Source organism: Erpetoichthys calabaricus, chromosome 8 (genome assembly GCF_900747795.2).
Source record: "Erpetoichthys calabaricus chromosome 8, fErpCal1.3, whole genome shotgun sequence".
In the NCBI taxonomy this organism is placed as follows: Eukaryota; Metazoa; Chordata; class Cladistia; order Polypteriformes; family Polypteridae; genus Erpetoichthys; species Erpetoichthys calabaricus.
In genome coordinates, this window is record NC_041401.2 from 127,015,709 (window position 1) to 127,028,436 (window position 12,728).

The 12,728-nt window shown below is 37.4% G+C and overlaps 1 protein-coding gene across 2 annotated transcripts in view; it reads right to left on the minus strand.

Moving 5' to 3' along the window:
- Positions 1-5,547: 5,547 nt before the first annotated feature.
- mfn2 (mitofusin 2) overlaps positions 5,548-12,728 on the minus strand; it is a 57,305-nt gene continuing 50,124 nt past the window's right edge. For both annotated transcript variants that reach the window (XM_028807458.2, XM_028807459.2), the window contains 4 exons: positions 11,002-11,157; positions 10,605-10,801; positions 8,963-9,097; positions 5,548-6,329 (listed from right to left, as the gene is read on the minus strand). In XM_028807458.2, coding sequence (XP_028663291.1) covers positions 6,260-6,329; positions 8,963-9,097; positions 10,605-10,801; positions 11,002-11,157 — 558 coding nt within the window. In that variant the 3' untranslated portion in view covers positions 5,548-6,259. The remainder of the gene's footprint in view (positions 6,330-8,962; positions 9,098-10,604; positions 10,802-11,001; positions 11,158-12,728) is intronic.

Below are 12,728 nucleotides of genomic sequence, written 5' to 3' on the forward strand. Positions count from 1 at the left end.
TTTAAAAAGGGCAAGTGGCTCTAATTTACTACAAAAAATCAATGCTACTAAAAATGGCAATGTTTCATACATTATAATGTTTGACCTGTTAATGTTAGATGTGTGAAATTTCCAGGAATTGTTATATAGTATAAGATGTCTTTAACCTTTGTAATAGTTGATTCATAGATACATATTTTCCAATTTAGGGCTTTGTAAAAATTGAATAAAAAGTTTATTTGATGTCATTGAGTGTAAAGGGTTTGCCCAAATAAACACTTTAAGCATTGATTAGTCCGAGGAAAAGGTTTCTTGCTACACACACACAAATAACCTATGCCATGCTGCAGCTCCTGTGATGTGTGTGTCTAGCAATAAACCATTACCTCACACTGTTATTTGGATGAAGCCTTCACAATTTGGTGTCAGAAGTGGGATTCATGATTGCTAGTCTTGGACCTGGACCCAAGCTGATTGTGAGAAAACAATTCAAAGTATATCGGTGTATACAAGTATGGTCTGGGAAAACCTGCTAGCCAGAATTTCCCACTTTCCCTTTGTATTGCTACTGACTTTGGCCTTCTATGTCTTTACAATAAACCCCATCAGATCTTTTAAAGTTTAATAAGTATTACTTGTGTTTCAGTTCTTCTTGCCCAGTTAGCTGACTGTGTGAAAGAAATCAAACATTTTGCTTTATGAGGCATTAAATATCAAAAAAATAATTTCATGTGTATATTTCAAACACTTATGACCCATGCATGACAAAGACTGACATAAAAAGCATTATAATAACTGGAAAGAGCTTGGTTCAATTAAGAAATGCATAAAATATGAAGTTGGTACCTTAAACCAAATTAGATTTACTAAGATATCAAATATGCCTCGTTTTACTACAAAGAGAAATGCAAAGTACAGAGGCATACTACTTATAGTCACACACCTACCTACGTAATATAATTATAAATGATTCAATGAATTTACTGTATATATGTATTTTATGTTGTCACACAAGCACATGGGAGGCAGCCAAAGGGCTCGAAAGAAGGTAATTTCAGGGGGTGGCAGAGTGCACTGACCCTATGTCTTTTTTCCCAGCAGACCAAATGCGGGAAATTCCACCTGGGCCCTTAAACGTCACTTCCTCCTTACGCCATTAAAAACCACCCTGTCTGTACCAAACATCAGTTCTGTTCTGGACTCTTGTCTGTAAAGACCACTATTTTGCAACCTCTTTCTTCAATTTTGCAGCCATTTCCAAGTATACGGGAGACTGCCCCAAACCTCTTTTTGTGTCAAGGCTTGGTTATTTATCACATTGTCTACATAGCGGATGATTTTATTCTGCTATACCTACTTCTACAATTTAAACAAACTGCAAAGAAATTGTTTAAACTCTTAAAGTAGGCACTAACTTAAAAAAATAAGTCCTTTTCCACATCATTTAATTGTTTACACTGCCTGTCGATGTTAAGTGGTAAATCAATGATCTTCGGGATATGTACAAGAGGACTCCAATAGATATCCTCTCTCTCTTGGGCCAAGTGTAAACCTCAAAGGGATTATGAGGACACATAAACACTCCTTGTGCATCTTGCTCCTTCCTGTGATGTCGCATGAATGTTGCCCATCTACCACCATTGGTATAATTTCTAGAAATTGTACCGGTGAGACAGACTCATGATTTCACAGCAGTTTGATCCATTGCATTAGGATTATTCCCATTCAAATCCACAGTGTAACTAGGACTACCTGGCACCCTGCTCACCTGCAGATGGTTTGGAACAAATGACTGGTTACATCTTGTTCCAGAAATGGTGGCTGACCTAAAAAAATATCTGCAGTTTTTTTCCACCCTGTGACAATTCCTCTTTACTAACTGATGAGATAGATGTTTTTGATAGTTTGGTTCAGGGTACCATCTTCATATTTTGTGCCTTTACTAATTAAACCAATGCTTTTTCCAGTGGTATAATTCCTCTTAAGGTAGACTTTGCAATACATGGCCAATATGCATTTGAAATGTAGACATGAAAAGATTTTCACCATTTTTAATGCCTCATAAATCAAGTTAGATTTCTTCTAAAGAAGAACTGTAACATGAGTAATACCTACTTGCACACTAGTCAGTGGGTACAATGACATTATTTTCTGCAAGTACAAAGCAAATCAGAGATGGTCAGTTGAGAACATTTTCTAAAATCAATTGGCTTGACACAGATTGACTCAAATATAAGGGAACCAGATATTCCATATTTCCCAGGACAGCGCTGAATACCAGCCTTAATTTAGGTGTCACAGCACATCTTTCAAAAACCTTTATCTCCCATCTTTCAGACATGTCTAAGTTTCTCAGTGTAGTAAATTGATACAGGCACTTCACTGACCAAATTATTGCACACAGCTCTTGACTACAGTAGGGACGTCAGTACACTAGTTTTATAAGCAACGACATCAGCTTTATTCAAAACACACAAGTCCTTAGATAAGGCTTTCATTATAAATATTTCTGGCTGCAAACAGTGCTGGTCCAATGTCTATGTACTCACTGACTCAGTTTAGTCAGGTATGCACCTTGGAAATCTGACTAAGTAATGGCTAAATAATTTAAACAACTTTTTTAAATGCAGTTTTGTAAATTGAAGTGCCATTGTTAGTGACACTACCAGTATTAGCTCTGACTACATTTCACATAAGACTTAAGAAAGTGTGGTTAGAGGGTGGCATTCTATCAAGTGGGTTGTTTCCTTTTTTGCTTTATGGTTACTGTTGGTTTGACAGGTGTAATCTCTATAATCAGAAGGATTGTGAAGGGTCTCCTAGTTCTCTGTATCTTTCTCGTGTATGAACAGTGTTAATGTGAGTTTCCAATTTGGAAAATAAACTTGCATCCCTGTTTGCAAAGTTTGAATTTTGCCACTCTACCTTTATAAACTTGACAATCCAGAATTTGCAATATTGTCCCCAGATGGCTACTTAGCAGCTGTTCCTCTTCACCACTTTCCTATACATTGTGACACATCCAAACCACCAGGTCCATCACTGATGTGCACAGAAGCAGTTACTAGGCCGCTCCCAGCACTTCAATTGATTAATACACCATGCTACCTATCAGTTAAAATGCCTGTCGCATCTAGTACTCTGACCAGCTTTGCAGAAACAGTTTACACACTGGCTCTCTACAACCAGGAACTTGATAATCAGATGAAAAATGCATGGAGTTTTACACACAGAAAGCACTTTCTTTGTATGTCCACTGCAGCTGGGCCATGGTATTTGTTGGTCTTTTCTTCCAGCCTAACATAAGCAGTGGCTCACATTACTGCTTGGTGCAAGTATCTTTCGCAATAATTAATATTTTAATAATAATAATAATGAATTAATAATGAATGAATAATGAATGTTTTTAGTTTAGCATCCCCAAAACTACACACCAATTACAGCCAATTTGTCTCACTCCTTATTTGTGGCTTGCACAGTTCAAGCCATGCTATGTATTTTCTGTAGGGGTGATATCAAACATTGACTGGGCCATTCAAGAATGTCAACATTTTTGAGTCATTTTACTTCTGAAAGGTGATTTTTCATGTCAGCTTTAAAGAAATACATTTTGACAAGATTTTCAATCCCACCTAAATAGATGCATGCCTGTGGTATAATATTGCAAACATCATGCTTCATCTTGGTGCTGGAGTAACACAAGACATAGCTTGCACCATACATGACAACTTGCATTTTAGCCAAAAGCTCTGCTAATTTTGACCTCAAAACTTTTCCTGAGATCTTAATGAGGTGACGCTTGTTGTCTAGCCAACCTGTGGTAGCCATCAGGAGAGTTTTTTTCTTTTGTTGGTAATTAGCAACTTTCATTCTCACTATCAAGAGTAAATGTGCACTGTGATGGAGTAGTATCCCCAGCTAAGGTCAGGTCCTGCATTTTGCCCAATTGTGCTATCGACAGACTGAAGTTGACTGACAAAGTGGATGGATGGATTTTTTTTCTCTACAGTGATTAAAAAAATAAACTTGGGGAAATGCAGCTTTCCTCTTGCATGACAAACAGATTAGATTAACTGAGGATTCTAAAATGACCCAGAGTGATTGAGTGTGCCTTGTGATGAAATCATGCATTGTGCCCAGTATGGACAGATCGACTCTGCCCCCAGTTTTCAGTGAACCTGAATTGGATTAAATGGCTCTAAAATTGAATGGATGAATTGGCTAAGCATTTGTTTTTCAGTACTATAAATATTCAAAGTACAAAAATAAAAATACATTGGAGTGCTTTCAGAATTAAAAAAAAAAAAAGTGAATGGCATTGAGTGCAAACCTCAACCCAATTTAAATCATTTACCCCCATCAGATATTAACTGTGCAAGCTAAAAATGGTTTTCTTCCCACACATCAAAGACAAATAAAGATTGGCAACTCTAACTTTGCTTCACATGAGTGGGTGTAGGTTTGTCCAAGAATGTACCCTGTGATGGCTGGACTATATGGGTTATAAATATACTGTAGAGTGAACAAATACCTTTAAACCACTGTTTTTTTTACATTTTACTTTGCGTGTATTTTAATATTGTTATACTTTCAGCCAGTTGTTTATACAATATATTCAGTAGATTAAGTAAATTATTAGCCAGTATATATAAATGTGATTTTATTACAGTATGCTTTGGTGCATCTAAACTTCACAGCACGAACATAAAGTTGCTGCCCTATTAATAAGTAACCAAACACGTTAAAGAGAACAACTCACATTAAAATTAAATCCCACCAAAAAATGTGCTAATAGTTACACGTTGTGGCAGATGGCCAGGGCCCATGCCCAGCCGGGACAAACCTTCAACACTTAGTCCGGGGGTACAGCCATGGGCTACACACTACTTCCCCCGGAATGCTTGGTGGTAGCCCCCCGGGTTGCATCGGGACCACAGGCATGAGACTTCGGAGCTCAGCCTTGTTGGGCTCCGTGGCCACCGCCAGGGGGAGTGGCACGGCTTCCTGAGCCCGTCTGGGTTGCAACACAGCCACACCCGGAAGTGCAGCCAGATGCAGGTTATCAAACACCTGCAGCACTTCCAGGTGGACTATAAAAGGAACCAGCAGCCACCACTCAAGGAGTCCAAGTTGGGAGGAGAAGGAGGAGGACAATGCTTGCCGGGAGGAGTGGTGGTGAAGAGAGTAGTGTGCCTTTAGTTTTGGTTTGTGCTTATGGGACTGTGCTGTGGCTGAGGGGCATGGGGAAGAGGTGTCCCCCAGCTGAAGAAAAATAAATATTTGTGTTATTTTTACACGTGCCTCCCTGTCTCTTTGTGCAGGGTCGGGCGCCTATAAAGCGCCATTTCACAATGTGGTACACTTCTCAATCTGCAGTGGCACAAGGATTAACGGTGCACAAGGTTGCTAGTACCGTACTCGGCCATTCTGCCTTAGGATTTGTCTTTTTGTAATTCCCCTTCACAGAGACCATCCAAAGTCCTCAATTATGTACCTGTTTTGCCACTCTTACAGTTTTGCATGGCTATTTCTCAATTGATATTTAAAAACAATGCAACAGCCAGTAGCTTTTTAAATTTTGGCTTTATTAATCTATTAAAAAGACACTGGGCGTGTATTGTTATCAATTCATGCAGAGACTTGCATTTTGAAAGAACTGGAAAAGTTTTTTTTTATTGGGAAAACCATAAAAAAGTTTGAGGAATAATAAATTAAACAGCAAAGATACATAAAGTGCATTGTTTCTGAGGGTTTTCTTTAATGTTCATTAAACATACTTTTAGCAGCATGGAAAAGACATACCTCTAGAGTCTCATAAGGGTATGGCAACTTGATTAGGAACTTTATATTTTAGCACAAATGCAATACTTTGAGAGTTACTAACCTTATAAAAATATCTTCAGTGGTTTGTTATTTAGCTCTTTTCTCCCTTCCTACACGCACTGCACTTCTCCCAGTTTGAGAGTTTCTCTGCATGCAGAGGCATTCATCAGAAAAAGCAGCACAATATATGAAACAAAATTCACTATATGAAGGTGTGCCAAGTGAATCACAGCAGAACTGCAAGAAAAACATTATAGAAATGTAGTGCAGAAAATGCCTTACAGCTGCTTCATATTAGTTAATGTGTGCAATATTAAAAAAAAAAAAGCAAACAAGTAGAGGTCTGCGAGGCAGTCTCAAAAAGGGAAACAGAGTCAAGAGTTTTACTGCAACTCTCACAAATTAATGTCATGTAGTGTTTTTCTAGATCATACAACCAGTGTCATTTCTTGAGTGACTAGCGGCCCTGATGCAGATACTGCTGGGTAAACATATTGAGCTCGCTATCCAGCCAACCAGCTTTGTTCCTATGAAAGAAAAAAAAAATTGCATTAGTATAAAAAAATGATTCAGTGGACGTGTTGAACTCTGGAACATGCTAATTCTATAAATACTTTTTAGATCTAAAAATGTACTTACTTGACTGACGCCTTTATCCCAGGTGACTTACATTTCAGATACAACTGGTTACATTTCTTTTGGATTTGAAGTGTAAAGCTTTAACCACTATGCCATACTGCTAAAAACAACTCCATCATTGGTCTCTAAAGCAAGACTACCTTTGTTATGCTAGTTAAAGAAATGCCAGACTTCCTTAGGAACACTATTTTAAGCAAATCATTTGAAAACAACAGCAAGGGAAAGTTTACATGCCAAGCAAACACTGGCATCAAAGGGGTTTAAACAAGATAGAACAATCAAGCTGGCTATGTTAATTTACCCCCTCCCTCAGCAAAATGCCAAATATCCTTATCTCAGTCCTTTTTAACTTCAATTTGCAGTCCTCCTTCATTGGTTACTGTATGTCTCACAAATCACATTCACTATAGTTTTCCACTTGGAGGAGTTAACAGTGGCTCAACCTCTGAGAGGCTACTGTAGAATAAGCACAAGGGGCTTCATGTATAAAACTTGCTCACACTTGTAAGCAATTTCTAACACAAAAGTCAGGAAATATAAAACACAAACCTGACATGGAAATTGACCTAAAGTTATAGCATGTTTTGTAAGCCCTACATAGACTTTTTTGACCTTGGCATTTTAGTGACTCCTGGTGGGAGGACAATAAACTGAATACAACATCTCATTTCGCTGTGCATATCAATGACATGTCCATCATATTATGATGTTCTTGAACTAATTATATTACAGGTAATTGACACATTCTCTCACTACAGCTGCCTTCAGTGTTGGCAATGATGCCTAATGAATATGCTTAATGTTGATTGCTTTTAGTGCGAAGCCTATTTTGTTTATTAAAAAGGGTGTGCTGTGTGTTGTAAAACATAACTGGAAATGGCAGCATTAGCTCTTTTGGAGAATATTGCTAATGACAAATTAAAGGAAGTTTTCCGAGATTGCAATGATTTTTTGGCTGCTGATGATGATGTCAGGCTAATAAGCTGATAAAGACGTCCTAGAGCCATCCTCTCAGAGTTGTGTGCTGAACTTGAGACTACATTACAGATGGCATCACACAGAAATTACGCAATCAGTGTTCCCTTTCAGGTTTCACCAACCAATATATTTGGCGATGAAAAATATTCAGCATTAACTGACTGACTGGTCAGGAATCTCGCAGTCATCCCTGAGCATGCCATCTGTATGATATACTTAAGATGCTACCCAGATACATGCAATATCCTTACACACAGTATGAGCAAGCCGACATCAAAAGGCAATCTGCAGTGACTGACAATTTTTCTTAAATAATCAGTGCAATTTACTGCACACATGCTGTGATAAAGGTACCATCACAGAATGAGTTTGCTTTTGCAAACAGAAAGCACTTTCATTCAATTAGTATACAATTAATACAAGATGCTCAAATGTGTCTAACTAATGTTGCTGTGCAGCTTAACCCATGATTCCTTTATTTTATCACATAGCAGTGTGGGAAACAGAGTTCAGGGTCATGCTGTGTGTGATGGTTGGTTTCTTGGAATGTAAGCCTAATTGATAGTATTATGATTGTTTTTTACATCACAGGCAAGGTATAACCTTTCTTTCAAGTGATAGTGAGTACATCATAGTAAAGGACACATAATGAAAGGCATTAATGCACACAATCTGTGATAAAATGGACCGTTAGCTCAATAAAAGTTAGATGATAGTGTTTGGACTCATTGGGTGGCATGCTGGGGTGAAGTCCCACAAAGGTTTGCTTCATTGTGATGACTTGTGCAATACTGTATAGCACAGCACAGAAACATGAATGGCCCTATGACATCAATGCAAAAGCATATCAAAGATGTCTGAATGTTTTACTTGACAAAACGATTCTTTTTTTTTTTTTAAATAAGTTCGATAAAAATGTTCTTAATATCTCACAGTTCTGCACCTACAACCTGTGACAATTCACACTGCGTATTCAGTGGCCTGGGTGCTGCATGATGGCACATTGCCATTGCTGTCTTTTTTTTTTTTTTTTTTTTAAATTGTGACTCCCATAGAGAGACCAGCAGTAAGAATGCTTTTGTGATTCTCACAAGTATCTTAGTAATAACTTAGGCTCACAGAAGTTAGTTTTGTTTTCTGCCTTTTTTTTCCTCTGTTCCTCAATGATTTCTAGCACATGGTATACATATGACTTTCTAAATCCAAATTTTTTTTTTAAGTGCTCTGCTTTTTATTTTTAGAGCATAAGCAAAATTTTAATATGAAATCTAATCATAGATAGATCCCCTGCTTTGAATTTTTCACTAAACATGTTAAACTACATTTATGTTGCTTTCAACATATGATTACTGCCACACACGGCTGAAAGTTAACTTTGTCAGCAACTGTGCAGATATGTAGTCTAAGCCATGGTTTGGTGAACAGAATAAATACAGCTAAGTATGAAGACAGAAAAATACTTCATGAAAGAATACCACCAAGTTGTTACTCTCATTACTTATTGTAGTGTTAAATTCCTCAGCTGGTAACAGTCTTTCCTCACCTGAGCAATTTGGCTTTGCTTTGCAAGGAGTCCAGCAATTCAATCTTCTTATTTAGATCCTTGATTTCATCATCCAGGTTCTGCCGGGTCACATCCACTTGCTGGCAGAGCTGACAGAAGGTTCCTGCAAGCTCTCTAAAGAAGGATTAAAAATAATCATATCTAAATTCTCAATTTTTCCTGTTTTCTTTAAAGCATTACACATTTTGAACGAGATCTTAGAATGCTGCAAGTTAATGCAGCATAGGACTTTTACTACCAAGCAATTTTTTTCCAAAAAACAAATCAGGCTAACATTTGTAAAGCTTTGACTTACTATGTTTTCAGAATGAACACTGAATATAAACCCATGAGACAACTTTTTTGCTATGGCTTTCAACATGCTCTAAAATTTTGCAAATACATTTATGGAGATTTTTTTTTGTTCTTGCATGGATACTAGCTCTCTATCTAAAAAAAAACAAACAAAAAAAAAAAAAACACCTCTGCTCTTGCTTTCTAAGTCTGCTCCTCCACCAGTAATTCAGTAAAGTGAACTATACCTGGCTTTGCACAGTTTCTTTATGTTCGGTTGATGCCCGTTTCCTATTCTGGCCCTTCTAGTGTCCAATATTATCTTCTTGTTTCAAGCTACATTTTTGTATGTGATTGCTGTAATTTTATTTGCTCTGTAGGCTATATATTGTATATATATAATACATGTTTTCACATAAGAAAAACACACATTCAGAAGAGATGAATAATAATAATTCTTTGCATTTTTATAGCACTTTTCTCACTACTCAAAGCGCTCAGCAATTGCAGGTTAAGGGCCTTGCTCAAGGGCCCAACAGAGCACAGTCCCTATTGGTATTTACGGGATTCGAACCGGCAACCTTCCGATTGCCAGTGCAGATCCCTGGCCTCAGAGCCACCACTCCACCACTCTGATCTTAAAGCCCAACCCTACAACCACTGGTTATTTTGTCTGACCCTAGTTTTTAAAATATACTATTTTCATGAAAGCTACATGTGAATAAGGAATGGCAAAGTGGCTCTGCTGGTAGTGCTTCAGCCACATATATAGGGCTCTCGCCTCAAAACCCTGCCCTAGTTATCTGTGTAGAACTTGCATGTTCTCTCCAAGTATGTAACATTTGTTTCTCCTCATGGCAATTCCACCACTATTTACTTAACATTTATTGAGATCATATCTTCAATATATCATGCAAGACTCCATAGTGATACTTAAATTAAGCTTAAAAGGATTCGTACACTATACTGTACCATAGTATTATTTCTGTGCACAAAGTGAAAATGCCTACTTGCTTCACCGTTTAGAAAGTCCAAACAGTGAAAATAAGTTAGTAAAGCAAATGGAAAAATACTTCACATTTATTTCTTTCATGAATTATTTTCTGGGATCTGTATATATACACTATTGGTTTAAAACAGATGATGTTAAAATATTTTAATGATTTTATTCCTACTTTATACATTTGTAACATATAACAATAGAGATGAAGTGGTGTTAAAAACAAAATCATTTGATCTCTAAAAGAACTCTGGCTAAAAAAAATTCTTAAAACAAAGGACATTCCCTTAGAAGAAGAAGAAAGAAAGAAAAGAAAAAAAAAAAAAACAAAAACATGCAGATACATACTGCTGGACCTGGTGGCTACAGTTTGAGCCAGTATAGCTAACAATAAGCTGCAGCTTCTCTGTTGCATAATCTACAAATTGGCGCTTGAAGGCTCGCTCCTTGGCTTTCGTAGTCCATGTGAGGCGCTCATAAACATAAAGGAGACCGTACAATCCAACAGATAGAGCAATTAGTCTCCAGCCCACTGCCTTCCAGATCTGAAGAGGAAGGAAAATTAATCACTGGGACTAACTTTTATCTATGGTACATGTACCCATGTCATATCCTTTTTACAAAATTCTTATATGTATTATTCATAATAAAACCCCTCATTAACAAAGCAATAATTGACCTTTCAAACCTTGAGGTTTAACTTTTCAAATAAATAACTTCTAAGTAAGAATGAAAGACTACTTACTACTCCTCCAACCACAATTATTCCCATAGATGTTCGGGAGGTTAGTGATGCCAGACCAGTTACCATGGACACCATCAGTTCCTCTTGTGTCATTGAACCTTGAGGGAATGGAGGCATGCTGGCACTAACAGGTGTGATAGCAAGAGAACGGGGTACCTATGGGTTCAACAAACAAAGAAGAGGGAGTGATAAAATGCACTTTAGACAATGAAAACAAGATATTAAACCAGCTGGTAACCCTATTCATTAGTGATTTATTGGCATCAGATCGGAACCAGATGGTTTTTCTTCTCAAAATCTGACCAATCACCTCCCCCCATAAAAACGGCTTGTGGGGGTAAAATAAGACATGTGCATTTGAACTACACTTCTAAATCTCTGTTTTTGCCAGTAAAGCAAATGAAGCAATGTCTGCAGTGCAAAAGTATTTTAAAGTGTTTAAAGATTAAAAATTTGCCCACTGTAAAGTATGCAAGGAAAAGTAAGTAGTGCAACTCAAGTTTCACACTACTAATTTTGTAAGACATTTAAGAGTACATAACGCAGCAGAATACGCAAATTATCAACAACTCAGACTGTCAGGCAAAGTGACTACACTACCATAGCTAAAACATAAAACTATTACAAAGATGGGGCTTGTATTACAAGTTCTAGTGTGAGTGTGTTGGCAGATAAAAAGAGAAATTGTCAATTCTGGATATGATAAAAGCAGAACATTCCATTGCGTCTGTGGGACATACAGTAAATATGGCATGAAAAAGTCCAAGGTTCACTACATAATTAGGGATGTCAAGTATACCGATACTGAAACTACCAAAAAAATTTTTTAAAAAGAATATAGTAGTTTTCAAACTCAGTCATTTATTAGCATACCCTCCCATACCTCAAGTGTATGAATTTGTGGGGTATGGGGCTGCAAATAGGTTGGTGGGATGGGGGAACGAGGCAGTTGTGAGGTTATAAGTTACATGCCAAAGTCAACTAGTTATTTACCGAAGTCACATTTTTTTGTACTGATACACCACCAGTAAATAACAAATAAAATGAAGGTTGTTAAAAATTTTCCACTGGAGCAACGAAAGCCGCAATGATGATATCTCTAGTGTGAGACCTGATAGCATTAAAGCCGATCAAGTGAACAATATGTATTGACTAAGATAATATCTTATTTTTGTTTTAACAATGTGCAAGCTGAAATAATTGAGTATGTCACTCACTTTGCAAAAACAATCAAAAACATGCCTTGAGAGTCCATTTTATTCACGGTCTCATGTAACCTAACAGGATAGACTACTGCGCGTGCATGGACAGCACACCACAAATTAAGTTAGCGTAACTGGCTAAAAATGAGTACATAAACAGCGGCAGGGGATAAAACAGCCTCATATTCTACATTGTTAAATTTAATTGCAACATGTGGACCATCCACACTCAGGGGGAGGTGGTTTGGCTTTGAAAAGACTGATGTTGCTAAAAAGATGACAATCTGCAAACTTTGGAGGTGTCTTGGTTGTGGGTCCTCAAATGCAAAGCACATTTTTTTTTCTTTCATTATTTAAAACACTCGCACAGATCCCCACCTCCTCACCCCACTCCACAAGGGAGGGAGCAAAAAAGGTAAGTCTTTTAGCTGTTATTTAAAAAAAAAAAAAAACACGAAATTTAGGGAAGGCTCGTCTCTGCATACATCCACTGAAAAAGAGATCAAGAGCTACATGATGATACCT